Source organism: Folsomia candida, unplaced genomic scaffold, assembly GCF_002217175.1.
Source record: "Folsomia candida strain VU population unplaced genomic scaffold, ASM221717v1 Fcan01_Sc018, whole genome shotgun sequence".
In the NCBI taxonomy this organism is placed as follows: Eukaryota; Metazoa; Arthropoda; class Collembola; order Entomobryomorpha; family Isotomidae; genus Folsomia; species Folsomia candida.
The window spans coordinates 135,721-152,433 of NW_019091210.1; the positions used below are offsets into that span (position 1 = coordinate 135,721).

The following is a 16,713-nucleotide window of genomic DNA, read 5'->3' on the forward strand; positions in this document are numbered from 1 at the left end:
TAGTATAAATAAATGCGTCGAAAGTATGTGTGGGACAGAATTGAAGTGTTATTGTATCAAATGAGATGGAAATAAATAGAAATAGCTTCTGGAAAAGTTGGGACAGAAATTTTTATATAAATACAGAGCTGGAAAAGTTTGATTGGCAGTCTTAAGTGGGAATAATAAGCGCAAAGTCAGACATATAATGCCTTCAAGTTCGCATAAATTGGAGTCTTAATAATTTTATACGATACCGTTACCGACAGAGGGACACATATGCAGTTCTTCTGCTTGGGTAACAATTTGACACCGAAGAGGTCTACTTCTTTTATAGGGTAAATCCTACTCAGCCTCGAATATCAACGCTCTGGTATTATACTAAAATTGAACAAGGTATGTACTGTGCGGGTGGAGCTTAGCTCGTCAAAACCCAGTGTTGCGCCTCAGTTCTCCTCAGTTAAGTGAGGCGCAACACTTGGTTTTTCACGAGCTAAGCTCCACCCGCACAGTACATACCTTGTTCAATTTTAGTATAAAAATTTTACCGACACTTCTTACCCCAAGATTCAGAAGATAACAATTGTATCACACAATCAGCGAATGTACGTTCATACCGTATGAATCATACGTATCACGTTTGATTCAATATTAATTATCATTCTGCAGGTCTGACCTGCTCTAAGACTGGTTAATGTCAACCGTGGATCTGCGACAGGCTTAATCGCTAGTTTGAAATAGTTTTACATAATTGTGTATATATATACATACACACGTTGTTATGTCATTTTGTCAAAGTAGAAAATAGCATTAGAGTGGAGTAAAATGATAAGGAGACCATCTGTCATTGTCAAAAGCATTTTCACTCCATTTGAAGAAACTTAAACCTCTTATAAATATATGTATGGTACATAATGTAGCTCACATAGACCTATATGAATTTACATATTTACTAAATGTAAAAAACAATGTCCGCTCAGTCCAGTTTTTGCCCCCTCACTGAAAATTTGTAAGAATATAATGATAATTTTAAAAGCTATTTTCCTAACTTTTTTTCTATTTAATTTTTGTTTGACTATTGACATTAGAAATGTCCAACAAATATTTGGACCCTGTTATCACATCGTGGAGGTTTCAAAAAATGAAGAAGTTATCCCACTACAAAATTTTGTAAATAACGCTATTGTAGTAAAATCGAAAATTTACGACTATCCAGTCTCTAATGCATTCCCAAGTTGGGCTTTGGGAATTCGTCTGGGACTATACGGTTCCGAAATCTGCGTTATGTATTACGCTGAAAAGCTTTATTCTGATTTAAAGCTTGAATTTGATCTGATCCCGAGCAGACTTAAATTTGTTGTGATTGTGACTTCGAGTAAAGTAGAATTTGAAGAAGGGAGCAAGTCTCTTTGGAATCTACCTCTCACAATGGACACATCTTCTTACTTGCCTAAAACAATTTTAATAAAAACTCCTCCTCAAGGTACGAATATTTATACTAACAATAAGTAATTAAATACTTCAGTGTTTGTATTTTAATTAAAAACTTTATTTTCTATTCATTTTTGTAGATTTGTCACTATTTGAGCTATATAACAACTCTAATTTTAAAGAAACCATTCAGATATCATTTTGGTGCGTCTTTTGCATAAACAATCCACTTATTCCAGTTTCCTTACAAAAGTTGAACCCAAATCAAAATCATAAATTAAATCTGCTACAATACTTTTTGGAAATTGAAGCTTCCGCAGTTAAAACATTGCTAAGACCAAAGCTGTTGTTATCACTGATTAAGAAAAAATTTAGGATAACAAAGAACTATGTATCTTTTTTTAAAATTAAACAATATCTCGCTATCTTGTCCAACCAAGACAACTTTCATCTAACAGTTAACACCACTCTAAGCACTTTTCCATCGTTGAGTCTATTAATGGATTATGTAATTATGGAGGCAATCTTTCATTCTGCAAATACCACCAACTTTGTCCCAGATATTGATGTTGTTGTTTTAAATTTTGTGACTCTAAAATCAATCAAGCAGTATTTAAGTAGCGACTGGCACGCAATGACTACAATAGTGGGACAAGAAGAATACAGCTTTTTAACATGCGATGGAATAAATTTATCGCTAAGTTATGCCTTTTATGCCAGTCCTTTTGATATATGGAGTTGGACCTTAATTGCTTTGATTATTACGTTTCTGACAGGAATATTTCTGGCGGTTAGATGTATAGACATCGTTTTCTATATTATGGTACTCTCCTTCGTTCTAACGGAACGACCGATCGAGTTCTTAGAGAGATTTTGGCTTCAGAAACATTGCAAGCTAAAGTTCTTGCTAATTTTGTGGTCACTGGGAGGACTACTTTTGTCAAACTTTTACAAATCGTTTTTCACCTCAGAAATTACATTGCCGATTAAAGCTACAGCTATCTATAGAGAGTTCAAGGACCTTGAAAATTTCACGATTTACGCTCCAATTAAGCAGGAAATAAGCTTTTTATCTTTGTACGATAGTATTGAAGGTGTGAAGATGCTACCCCAATTTTTTGAGGTTATTATGACCCTGTTACGTTCCAAAGTTCCAGAAATTTCGGAATTTGCCAACAACATTCTAGCCAGCTATGATGAATCAAGCCACATTAATACCCTCCTAAGACCTTTATCTTATCATCGCCCTTCTCACTTTTGGGGTAATTTGACAAAGGAGAACTGTAAAAAGAGAGCTTACATCGATACAACGGAAAACGTTAAAAGAGTACTTGAATATGTGAATGAAAAGAAAACCACAATATTTAACAAAGGAACGGAACATCTACGTTTAAATTATATTGGCTGGTATTTCAGAGCTGTCTATATGGACACCAGATTATTTAAGGGAATTCATGAAAAGCTGGAAATAATTATTTCTTCAGGGATTTATAATTACTGGAAAAATTTGTATGATAGATTCCGTTCGCCAAAGCTTTTCAAAGATTATGAAGAGAATGGAATAATTTTTGAAGGAGGGACAGGTGTCTTGTCGTCAAATTTATTGTCTGCATTCGTAATTTATCTTGGGCTCAGTTTTTCAGCACTTGTTCTGTTTGCGAATGAGTGCTGCGTAAAAAGTTTAAAGATTGTAACAGACCGATTAAAATGGGGAAAGCGTTAGCTTTTAAGGTAGGTTTATTTCCTCTCACTCATTAAAACAGAGCATGGAATTATATAAATATTGTATTGTATTATATTACATTTGTATGATAGAATAATATTTACAAATTTTTAACCTCCAAATTTGATCCTATAATGAGGGTTTTGTTTTTAAGCTAGAGTTCCAGCCCGGAGGATGTACATATGTTTGACTGCAAGGCGTTCCAAAATAGAAAATTGGTTAATAAAATTTTTCAATTATTTAGTAAGGTTTCGGGATATTGTATCTGTAGAAAGGTATAGAAAATATTTAAATATTTAATTTCTACAAGGAAAGTGAATATGTATGTATGCGTCTCCAGTACCAAGCTCATGGCTTTTAAATAATTCAAATATTCGGCTTTACCAGGCCACAGTCATTCATTTAAGTCGATCTTATATATACTGTTTGTTTTTGAGGTATATTATTTGATAGAATACATTTCAGTCGCGTAGTTCTGGAAGGTGCTCATGTTACGAAAGTTGTATACTGATAGAAATGTGTGTATTTAGTAACGTGTGCCCTTATGTACTTATGTCAGGACTAATTAAGTGCATACTTATTTATATGCTTCATTCATACACCATAAATGTTGACTAATTTACAAATATAAATATGTAACAGGAAATAAAATTCACCCCGATTTCATTTACTTCATCTCCCGCCAGGGCCGGCCAACCTCCGTTTTCCCCAACCTAGAACACCCACTGGCAACCAACTGTTTCGATTGGGGGGAATGCCATCATAACCTTCGTTAGTTAAGTTTCTTCAACCTAAAGCCTTTAGAATAGCACTTCATATTACAAATTTCTCTTATAAGTTGCCACGTCATTTTAACCCCTTAAAGTCCTTAAGAAGCTATTTTTCCCATATTTTTTTAAACTTTGTTATCCCTTCACACACCCCATTTCAAGCTCACCAGCGTTTCACACTGCTCAGTTCCGCCCTATATTCGCAGTGTATAACGTGGAACACTAAAACCTGGCTGCCACTATGCACCCCGTTCAAGAAATTGGTCCCCTTCTTCACAATGTCCGTCACACTCGTGATGTGGACGTCCCTCATGTTCTACAACTTGGCGAAATTGATTCTTTGGAATCGACGGAGTACAGATGTTTGCGTAACAGTTGGAATATTGCTGGTCTTATATTGTTGTATGAATACCGTGTCGATCACCATGATACTAACGAATATCTATAAAACCGATGAAATTTGCGTTCTTTATATAAATTCCGAAATTCTAAGGAACAAGGTGGATACTGGATCGGGTAAGACTTTTTGATGTTTTGGGCAAAATCGTAGTATCCAGAGTCAGGAAAAATCCCAGGTTTTATTGGGGTTTATACATATTATTCAACGTTTGGGGTAAGATAATGGGGGTTTCACGACTTTCGCAACTTTGGGTTTTGTGTCATCAATTTAAAATGTTTTGATGTGAAAGACCTTCACAAACAAAACTTTGGTAAATGTTTAAAAAAATTCACCATTTGTGTTTGCCCAGTAGTATCGATCGGTAACCATTGGGCTTGATTTACCATAGAAATACATATTTTTTTGCGAAAACGACGCAAAAACCTAGAGTAAGTACATATGTAAATATGTATGTTTTTGCGAAGAATTTAATTTTCATGCATCTGTAAATCTATGCTACATACGACGTTTACCACACAGTTACGAAAGTGACATGAAAACCCTCAACATAGCGATCATATAGCCCCTAAATTGCAAAACTTGTTTCATTAAACTTTCGGAAAAACGGAGTAAATCCTAATTATCCCACATCAGCAAAAATGTTATGCTTCAATCAATTGAAAAAAGATTGGATATTATTTACATGTATGCAAACGTTTCAAAATGGTTCCACTTTTTCAGAAAAACTGGTCCAAACTATACATCCGATGGGGCTGTTTCTCCATTTAATGATTCCTCCAATTCTATTCATACCAGTTCTTGCCACGCTGCTCCCTCTCCTGCAAGAGGGTATCGACCCATCCTACTCTTTATTCAGAAATCTGACCATTTTCCCCAAATATTTCACCCTCTTGGTACGAATGACATTCATATTTACCACTCTACTCCATCCCTTCTGGGCACATTGATACTGGGGGCTAACTGGTTAATAGCATTTAAATCGTGTCTGAAATCCTTGCTAATACAAAGTCAGAAAGTTAACAGAATGTGTTCGAAAAATATATTTCGCAAAACGGTCAGTTTTCGACACCACTTGAAAATCTATCGCCAACTACAAATCGGTTCCATAATTTCGAACCAGGTTATCTACTACATTTTGCCCGTTGCAAAATTGATCCTATTTTTATGCTGCATCACGCTGAGCTGTTTGATAATTAAGTTCTATTACTTCATCCCGATCCCGATGACGGTAATGGGGACCAGCTTGGTGGTCGTGTTGGGGGGCGTGCCGCACTTCATTTTCCCAATAATGGCATATTTAAACGTGAACTCGAAGGGATTAGTGAGGCTGTGGAAATTGGAAGCGTCAAAAAGAAAAGTGATTTGGACGAAGGAGGTTAATAGTTACGGTCCAATTAGAGCGTTCGTTGGACCATTTTATTTTATGGATCAAAATACTAGGACTGATTTTTTTGCGGCGATTTTCTACTACACGGCATCACTAGTAATTAGTGTTAGATTATATGTAGAGTAAAACTTGTACGTAATTACTTGTACGTAATCCGTACGTAATTAGTTAACTTCAATTAAAATTATGCCTAAAACTATGTACAGATATATGATTTTTTCAAAAATTTACGTAACGACTGGTCGTGTTTTTATTTTCAAAATTATTTCGTACACTCATCCTCAAAAACGTTAGCTAGAGATATTACAGAATTATTAGTTTTTATAAGTATATATGTAGATTTGTGAAATCAAGTTTTGTGAATCCTCGACGACTTAAATTTTACGAGCTATGCACACAAATTTGTGAAATGAGTTACGATGCTGAAGAAGTTTTCATGAGTGCTTCCATTATCCATGATATGCGACAACTATGAACCTTTCACTATTAACAAGGTACGCATTTTATAGATGATTTTTTTCATTTTATTATGCTTATTTATTATCCATGGAATATATGTCTACACACTACTTTGAATATTAGAAGAATCGAAATAGATAATTGGACAATGTCAGTAAGAGTAAAATCGTAAGCCGTGTCATAATTGTTTATCAACCGGATGTGTTCGCATTACTCCAGAATCTCCTCCATGGTCCACCGTTGACTTGGAGAATTCCCATTACACGAGGTCCAACTGATCCGCTCACCATTTCTATTTAAATCGTGACCAGATTAATGAGGACTTTCCTTGCTTGCACACATCATTTAAGTATTTTTGCAAATTATTCTGTCACCTACCCATTATTGGTTAAACAAGTTCCGTCAAAATCTTGGAAGGAAATGGTCCCCTTATCGTGCTTCACCAAATTAACGGTTCGACCTGGCGGATAGCAAAACAGGCCTCTGGGATGGAAGCTGAACTCGTTCAAATCACCCCCAATGATATGAAAAGATGCAGATAAACCTACATACAAACAAGGAAGAAGGTGAGTTAAATACAACGGTTGACAAATAATGGTCAAACTAAACTTTATTACCCCACATTCGGTACATCCACTGGGCAGACTTGGCATTTTCCACAGATTTCGAAGCCACCACATGACCTGCCCCCACGCAGTGCTCCCCACTACCGAGGGACTGCAGGATCTATGTAGAGGAAATTAAAAAATGAATATATTAGTGCTTAACTTAATTTTAACAAAATTTTGACCAGAAATTAATTTACCAATCCACCCTGTACGGATCGAATGATAACGGTCCCTGTAAAGAGCTCCTCTTTTTCGGATGGTCGCCCAAAAACCAACGCCATACTTGCCAAAATTAATACAGCAGCAGTAAAGTAAGATGCCATTTTTGAAAGTAAAATTTTCCAAACGAGTCCAAACTTCTGTTTAACTGTAACTGTAACTTCTGTCGCTCAGTTTATCATGTAAGACTTAACTTCGGGCCAGAATTTATATGGTTTTGAAGTTATCAACTACGTCAAAAATTTGTGCAAGAAAAAAACAATTTGTGACGTAAGACAGAATTGATCGATTGAACATCGAGTTATAATGACATCATATGGACCTTACCGGATTTTCCAGACAAAAATACCAATTTATGATGTAAGAGTATCACCAGTTTGTAGCCCCAGAATTTATATCGTGTTGACATTATTAATACGTCAAGGATTTGCGAAACAAGAATCGCAATTTATTATGTAAAACTTAACATGGTGGCAGACCTTATAGTTATCAATTACGTACGTCAAGATCTTACGAAACACGGTTATTACATCAGCAGGATTCACCATACTGGACAATATGTAATTATGACTTATGTACGAGATGATCAGCACGTAGCAGAAGATTAAATTTTTACTTTTTACTTTTGTATTTTGCAGCCGGATATAATGGAGGTATTCATGATTATTTCGCATTAATACAATGCAGAGGTATGAGTTGGTTTTGGGCGATTTGACATTTTGAGTTGTTCACGCACCAAAATTCAGGCATCCCCATTTTTCGGATTACTAAAGTGTGCATATTATCTCTTTTGGATGAAGTTTTAAACACATTTAAGGTCAAAATCTGGACTTTTCAAAATGGATTCAATTCTAGCAGATTTCAGAAATTGTAAAATATGTATGCTGAAACTTACTTTGCACTGAAATTGCAATCATGCATTTCTAAAAAAATGAAATTAGCAGGTTACTTGCGAAAAACCGCAAGAACCATAAATTTTTGAAAATTACAGATTTCTTAGAGTATAATTTTTGTAATTACTCAATGTAATTTTCAGTCAAAATGTTTAATTTTTATAATTCGGTTAAAACTCGAAGAGATAGGACCTTTTTATTAAAATAGGTTTGGACGGTTGCTGAATTTTGTCTGGAAAAATTTCATTACGAGGGTAAAGATTTCTATCCAGCTTAACCCCTCCTTTTTGCTCATAAAGTAGATGTTCTAAGTAGTGGTCTCAACGGTGCGGTTCGGTTCGGTTCTTGGAAGAACCGGTTTAGAACCGAGAACCAGAATTGAAGAACCGAAACAGAACCGAACTTTTTTTAGTTGGAACCGAACCGGAACCGGACCAAACCGTGACCGAACCGGCGGTTCGGGTCAAACCGGTAGTGTTATTAATATGCAATAAACAACAAACAATGCTAATTGACATGTTTCTGATGAAATTTCACATATAAGCCAATAACTTATCTGTATTTAAACAAGCAAATTCTAATACATGTCAACAGCAAAACCACTTATGCATGTATTATTGAAGTTAGAAAACAATTCCAAGTTTGGGGTGCAACCAAGTCAAAATCTCATTTTGGAAACATTGGGGGTGTAACCAAGTCAAAATCTCATTTTGGAAACATTGGGGGTGTAACCAAGTCAAAATTTCATTTTGGAAACTTTGGGGTGTGACCAAGTAAAAATTTCATTTTAGAAACTTTTGGGGGTAAAAATTTCTTTTAGGAAACTTTGGGGTGAAAATTTCATTTTGGAAACTTTGAAGGTGTCATCAAGTAAAAATTTCATTTTGGAAACATTTGGGGTGTGACCAAGTAAAAATTTCATTTTGGAAACATTGGGGGTGTAACCAAGTCAAAATTTCATTTTGGAAACTTTGGGGTGTGACCAAGTAAAAATTTCATTTTAGAAACTTTTGGGGGTAAAAATTTCTTTTAGGAAACTTTGGGGGTGAAAATTTCATTTTGGAAACTTTGGAGGTATCATCAAGTCAAAATTTGGTTTTGGAAACATTGGGGATGTAACCAGGTCAAAATTTCGTTTTGGAAACATTGGGGGTGTGACCAAATAAAAGTTTCATTTTGGGAACTTTGGGCGTGTCATCAAGTCAAATTTGGTTTTGGAAACATTGGGGGTGTGACCAAGTCAAAGTTTCATTTCGGGAACTTTGGGGGTGTGGCCACGTCAAAATTTCATTTTGGAAACTATGTGTATTTCGGGAAATTCGTAAAACTTTTTCGAAAATATGATTAACTTCGCTAATGTATTTATGTATAAAGTTCGGTTCAACCCGAACCGGCCGGTTCGGTTCGGTTCTCAAAGACTTGGAACCGGAACCGAACCGGTAATAAAAGTTTCGGTTCGGTTTGGTTCTCCGTATAAACCGGAACCGAACCGAGCCATCGGTTCCGGTTCGGTTCTATGAGAACCGAGAACCGTTGAGACCACTAGCTCTGTGTTGTTAAAATTTCTTACAACATTGACGTACTTATGACGTTTACTAGTGTAAATCAATTAGTGACGACCATATAAATCAGAATCAATGACGGCATCATGACACATATTGCAATTGAGGGTATTCAAAATTACTTTTGTATCATTAGTATCGTTAATTCGTCAAATCGAATAGTTTGTGACCAAATATGCTAAACATAGTAACAGTATTTTTATGACTAAATCTAAAGATGCTTACAAAATCTCGTAACCTTTATAACCTATTTTTAAAAACGCCGGAACTTTTCAAATTTTATCCAACTTCAACAATTATTCATGTTTTTTTTACAATTGCATTAAATGATTAAAATTCCACTGGAATAGATTTTTAACGTTAAAAAATCTATTGTTTTTGCGTTTTTTAAATTCAGGAATAAGTATGTAGTAAACAAATACCAAAGTTTAACTTTTTTAGGTAACAAGTTTTTGCAATTTCCAATAATCTTGAGCATACATATTGTTTAATTTCTGAAATATGGTTAAAATTCAATAAGAATTGAAAAATCGTGATTTAGGCTGAAACAGATTTTACAAATTTCGCCCTGGGCGAAAACATGCACAAGCTAGAAAATTCCAAACTGAGTGTCCTCCAATTTTTGTGAGTGAGCAATTTAAATGAGTGCGGTTTAATCTGGTCGAGAACCTCCTCACACCTATTCATTGTAGGGACCAGAAACAGTCATGAATACCCTTATTATAATCCAGTTGCAAAATTAAAAAGGACACATTTTATCTTCTGCTACGTGCCGCTCGCCACGTAAATTAGTCGTGCGCTTATTGTTCCATCTATATTATAAGCTGGAAATGTTTGTTGGCAACGGAAGTGAAAGTAATTTTCCGTGACGGAAGTGAAAGTGGAGAAAGTGATTTGCATATCAACTGTTTTGGAAAGTTGATAAGTCATTTATCCAGGATTTGCTGGTTAGCTTATCAGGAAGGGAAGTTAACGGAAACAATTAAGTGTGGTTATCGCTCTGCTGGGGGGAATAATTGGTTGTATCCATTTTGGCTCTGGTTATCGCTCTGCTGGGGGGAGTGGGAGGGTGTGCCCCCCTGGGATAGGGTTACCGCTCTGCTGGGGGAAGTGGGAGGGTGTGCCCCCCTGGGATAGGGTTACCGCTCTGCTGGGGGGAGTGGGAGGGTGTGTTCCCCTGGGATAGGGTTACCGCTCTGCTGGGGGAAGTGGGAGGGTGTGCCCCCCTGGGATAGGGTTACCGCTCTGCTGGGGGGAGTGGGAGGGTGTGTTCCCCTGGGATAGGGTTACCGCTCTGCTGGGGGAAGTGGGAGGGTGTGCCCCCCTGGGATAGGGTTACCGCTCTGCTGGGGGAAGTGGGAGGGTGTGCCCCCCTGGGATAGGGTTACCGCTCTGCTGGGGGGAGTGGGAGGGTGTGTTCCCCTGGGATAGGGTTACCGAAGAAGGGTTATTGAAGTTAGAAAACAATTCCAAGTTTGGGGTGCAACCAAGTCAAAATTTCATTTTGGAAACATTTGGGGTGTGACCAAGTAAAAATTTCATTTTGGAAACATTGGGGGTGTAACCAAGTCAAAATTTAATTTTGGAAACTTTGGGGTGTGACCAAGTAAAGATTTCATTTTAGAAACGTTTGGGGGTAAAAATTTCTTTTAGGAAACTTTGGGGTGAAAATTTCATTTTGGAAACTTTGGAGGTATCATCAAGTCAAAATTTGGTTTTGGAGACATTGGGGATGTAACCAGGTCAAAATTTCGTTTTGGAAACATTGGGGGTGTGACCAAATAAAAGTTTCATTTTGGGAACTTTGGGCGTGTCATCAAGTCAAAATTTGGTTTTGGAAACATTGGGGGTGTGACCAAGTCTAAGTTTCATTTCGGGAACTTTGGGGCTGTGGCCATGTCAAAGTTTCATGTGACCATGGCAAATGTGACCATGGCATCAAACCACTTGGGGGTTGTTGTTCACTCATGGGGTGCTCCAACATATCCAAAGGGCATCGAGATCTGTGGGTGGCAACTAGTGAGGTTCCCCTCCTAAGTACGTAACGTAAATTCATATTTATTTTTATTCGAACTTAGTAATGCATGTGTTCTGACAAATTTGAATACCCTTATTTTGGGGTACCTTGCTTCAGACGGACGAACAGGAGTGATTTCAGCAGGTCTTGATTTTAGCTAAAAATCGGTAACTTGTACGTATGTATAATTAAGTAAGCGGAAAGTGATTACTTGGAATCCATTGTGTAAAAACCTGTTTCACCTTAATTGTGATATATCATACGAACAAGCTTTTTGTCGTCTTTTCTCAAGAAAAAGACATTTATTTAGTCAGCGTGAAGCTCTCCAGTTTAACACTTCGCACTGAGCAACTATGTCACCTTTAGTAAAAAACTTCTTCATTAAACTTGCAATAATTGTGACCGGGTACGCACTGCTTTTACCGGTATTGCTTTTGGTCATTATCATCAACAACATTGTGCGATGTGTCCTGAGAATATTTCTGTTTTGTTCTCGCTCAAATCTCCGTCTAATTTCCAACGGGATAGACAATTTATTTCCAGGCCAGCCTGGCAGCGTTGGTGGAATAATTCTCGGAATTGTAGTATCACCAAGTTCTACAACCGTATACGAAAGTCCATGACAGTATGAAAGTACGATGGTCCATTAGCTGTTTGGTATACGAAACGTTGAAAATGGTGCTTGAGAAAAAGTGGGGGTATGGCTGTCGTAAAAAAAGTGAGACCTTTAATGTCAAGGAACATGTCAAAATGTGGCGTGAAACTGGCCCAGAAAATGGAGAATTCTACACAGAAAAGGAATTCTTTGAGGAAATCGTTCCCAAATTGGCGCAAGATTTTGAGGATTACGCAGCAAAACCTGGATGGGTGATAATTCCAAGTGTGCAAATAGCAAATTTTAAAGGTTGTGGGGACTCGTATTCTTCTCCAGTTAGTGTCCGAGTGCTTCGGTGCCATCATTCTTACATGGATGGACTTTCTGCCGGCTTACTAGTAACCGAATGTTTAATGGACTTTGAATCCTGTAGTGTTCCGTTTGTTCTTGATCCTAAGGTGAACCTTCAGGTCAAGGTTCGAAGGCACATTTTGTTCGAAAATTTTTTAGGATTTCTGCAACTTCCTTTCCATTTAATGCGAAAAGTATTCGATGGAAAGGCCAATACTGGAGTAGAGTTTGATCCAACACTTGGACGAACATCTGATCTGCGTCATTTTGGTGTCACGAAAAATTTAGCATTTGCAAGGGTACGTGATTTGAGATCAAATTTGGAGAGCACTGAAAATCATCGGAATAATACAACTACAAATGTCTTGGGCAGCATAGTTGTTTCTGCATTAGGGCAGGTACGGATGGTGATAATTTTAATTAGTAATTACAGATATTCTGATATACAGGGTGGTTAAAATGTCACGCTACAATGGAAAATTTTTCGATGAGAAAAATTGGAAAATTCTATTAGTTACAGAAATATTGTCTCTAAAGTTCAACATTTTAAGAATTTAGTCATCAGTGTTCCATCAGTTTTTGGTAATAATTATAAAAATCTAAATCCAAGATCTTGTAACTAATGGAGTTTTTTTTTCATTGAAGAATTTTCCATTGTAGCGTGACATTTAAACCACCCTGTACATCTTTGCTATGCATAATTGAGTTATCTACTTTTACTTCAAGATCCTATCCAGAAGAGGAGACTTATTGGATAATTCTTCTCTGACATTCTCAACCCCCACCGCCATTCTGCCATATCCCGACAGTCGGCCCAGGAATGCGGTGGTTCCAAACCACTTTAGTATTCCGTTAGGAGACGTCGCGGACCATAAGGTGATCAAGTTAATTGTTGCCACCCCATCCTGGCCAGCCGTTCCAACTCATTACCTTCTCAACTGTTTGGGGCGTCTTCCGGAACGAATTGCGGGAAATATTGTGAAATTCGCCAGCCAAAGGTTCCCTGCTTCAACAGTTTTCACGTCCGTTCCAGGGACGAGAGTGAAAGGTTATTTAGGTTCATGTGGCAGTTTTGTGATGTGGGAGGATGGTCAGTTTTACCGAGGCAAATTGGTATCAAATCAGCCAACGTCCATTGAACACTTGATCTAAAAGTTTTTGCACGCGTATTTAGAATATAAATATTACACTCTGTCTCAAATGCATTTAATGAAATGTTCTCTATTTGTAGCTAATGAGGGTATTCAATATTTCTGTGTATCCTCGTAAGTGTACTTTACGAAGAAATACTTTACGAAGAAAACAAAGGGCCAGGTTTGGTAAAAATCGTAAGAGCGATTTTCGATGAGAAAATTTTACGACGCTTACAAAATCTTACAAACACCTACAAAAGACCGTCGTAACCTACATATTTTACGATACGAAGAAATAATGAAACCTATCAATATATTTGCATCAAATATTATCCCATTTTTGTATATTAAATACAGCTAATTTATTGCGACGTATCTGCACCAAAATTTCGTATAAAATTCGGTTTTCGATGTGAATGTTTAAATTTTTGTTCGTCATGCAAGGACTGTTAGTCAAAATTTGGAAAAATGGGTGAAGCATATTTTTCAGAAATTCAAACATGGGAAAAGTTTAGTCTTGCTCGTATTTCTCCATTAAGGATTGTTTATCAAAAACATTCCGGGTATATTTCCTAGCTTATCCTTAGTCGGTTTTAAACTTTTTCTAATCCATCCCAACCCGATCCGAATATTAGGGCGAAAGAATATCCATTCTAACCGAATCTGAATTTTCCGGTTGATAAAATATCCAAGCTCAACCTTAAAAATCGTTTTGAACCACACTGTATCAAGCTGACGAACAATGCTACCTCACAATTTGAATATCTACGTGCATGCATATGTATATTCGTTATACATACATACATGCATATATTGTAGACACGTTTGCATTTCATACTTACTTAACGTATTAGATACATATTCGCACCCCGCTATTTTTAATCTTGCTATGGGAACGTCCATAAATCACGTGATCGATTAGAGGGGGGGAGGGGGTCTGAAATTTGTCACCAATTATCACGGGGGGGGGGGGGGGTAGATGGTCAGATGTCACGTGACATGAGTAGTATATACAAAAGTTTTTTAAACTTTTGTATATGCCAATAAATGTCATGAGAGAGTTATGTATAAACTCTCTTGGCATACCACACGCACGTTATATAAATTTGATTTTCATTTTGCATATTTAGAAACTTGCTTCGACTTAAATACTTATGTCTGACTGGCGTATTAAATAGGTATTTACACATGTGTGTAGTGTAGCTCGAATTTGATCAATGATTTAAAAAATATTGTTGTTCCGGACAACATGATTTAATTTGAGCATCTCCTGTCACGTGACCGGTGGGGGGGGGGGGTAGCGAAATTATCACCACCGGTCACCTAGGGGGGGGAGGGGGTCAAAATTGGCCAAAAATCGATCACGTGATTTATGGACGCTCCCTAATCTTGACATTGCCAAATAAAATTAATCTCAGGAACGTTGATAATCATAAATAAGTGAATCATGCTACTCAACCGTCATGCTGAATGGTTATACAGTTGGTCGTGGAGAGATAATGAAATGTGGATGATCTTCAATAAAGTGACTCACTACACGTCTGACGTCGTGTACTTCACAACAAATGGCTTTACTAAATGGCTTTAGTTCAATAGCTTGGTATGTACTTAAACCTGGGGTTAGGGTAAAATCAGTAATTAAAATTAAAGCCATCAACGTCATTTTTTACCAGCTACATACATATTTACTAAAAGGAACCCCATGTAGTTGGCCTGATCAATACTTATTACATATGTATGAATGTGTGCAGTTAAGACAGAATCAAGTTTATTACTTCGAAGTCTCATTATTCATGGGTTTTATTAGTGCAAATTCCAGAAAGTCTCCTATATTTAGCCAAAGACAAAGTTCAATTTAACGTAGACTTAGGTGACACATCGTCTCAAAAAATCTCACGGCAAAAAACACAGCGCGAAAGCATTTTATCTGGTATTTCTTGTTCACCAGAACATATGTTTTGTGTTTTGTTTTGTTTTGGAAGGGGCGTCCATTCACTATGTATTGTATATCTAAATCTCCTAAGATCATTTTTATTATGTTTTTATTCAATTCATAAAAGTCTAATATAATACGCAGTAGGTGGATGGTCCATTAGTGTTAGATTTACATTACCTACATACGCGTATACCTATCCACGTTATAGTTACTCTAATTTCAAATTTGTTTTCTGGGGCAATTAAGAAAAAAAAATGCTAAAATGCTGTCGTTTTACATCGAAAGGACTCAGATGTTCTCTGCTTTTCAGCCTTAGATGTGGACTTCTTGCCTAATAATCTGTGGCAAGTCGTCTCATCCCAACAGAGAACGGAACTCTGCCGGGGGCTGACTCAATGGCATTGCCATTCCGTATGGCTGGGCTCACCCTGCCATGAGAGACAGCACCTACCCCGTACTAACACAGAGCCAAGTAGGATTAGCAATAGCTTCCCGGCTGGTGGAATCGAACGTGTGATTGCGTGGTGACAATCCTACCCTCGTACCACCAAGCCAAAGGGCCTTGCTAAGTCGAGTATAGACAATCAAAGCGACACAACTGTAGCAAGTAAGTTGATAAATAGGATGGCGTTGAGTTTTGTTAATTACGATAAGCCAGTTTTTTTTAAATGGAATCCTCTTTAACAGGAGGTCTTATGTGTCTTCACTTTTTTTACAAAAACTGCAAACACTCCTTCAAAAAGTGGCAAAGTCTGGAGTGTATATTTTTAATAAATTAGTAACGACTTGCTCTACAAAAGTGTCGCTTTATACGTTTGAATGAAATATCAGAGCCGAGAAATGATTAAAAATGTGCTAATTTTTAGGCCTGTGACGTCACAGGCGATGAGTCACCTAAGTCTACGTTAAACTTCAACTGCAATTTAACTGAAATGAAGTTGGTTAATTTTTTAAAGATGACGATTTTATTATTATATAGAATTGGTTTTTATGCATAAGTTTGCTCATGCAATAACTTCTGCAATGGCTTTGAAAGCAATTAAAGTGGTTTAATCAAGCAAATAAACCAATCGCATAAATTCCGAAAGACATGCAACTGCACAAGCTAAATAAATAAGCTAAACCGTAAAAGCAATACATATTTCAATAAATAAATAGCTTCTAAAAACAAATATTGTATAGTTAGAAAATTAAATTATTCAGATATCGGTATTTCCATGATCAAATGTTTTTTTATCGCAGTTCTCGGA

At 36.9% G+C, this 16,713-nt stretch overlaps 1 protein-coding gene across 1 annotated transcript; it reads right to left on the reverse strand.

Annotated features, from left to right (window-relative positions):
* Positions 1-6,228: 6,228 nt before the first annotated feature.
* On the reverse strand, positions 6,229-7,147 carry LOC110857457. Its single transcript, XM_022106052.2, has 4 exons — positions 6,955-7,147; positions 6,767-6,875; positions 6,528-6,693; positions 6,229-6,441 (listed from the first exon to the last, which is right to left on the reverse strand). Exons 1-4 carry the CDS (start codon positions 7,078-7,080, stop codon positions 6,360-6,362), a joined length of 483 nt encoding a protein of 160 aa, XP_021961744.2. The 5' UTR covers positions 7,081-7,147; the 3' UTR covers positions 6,229-6,359.
* Between the last annotated feature and the right edge of the window lie 9,566 nt (positions 7,148-16,713).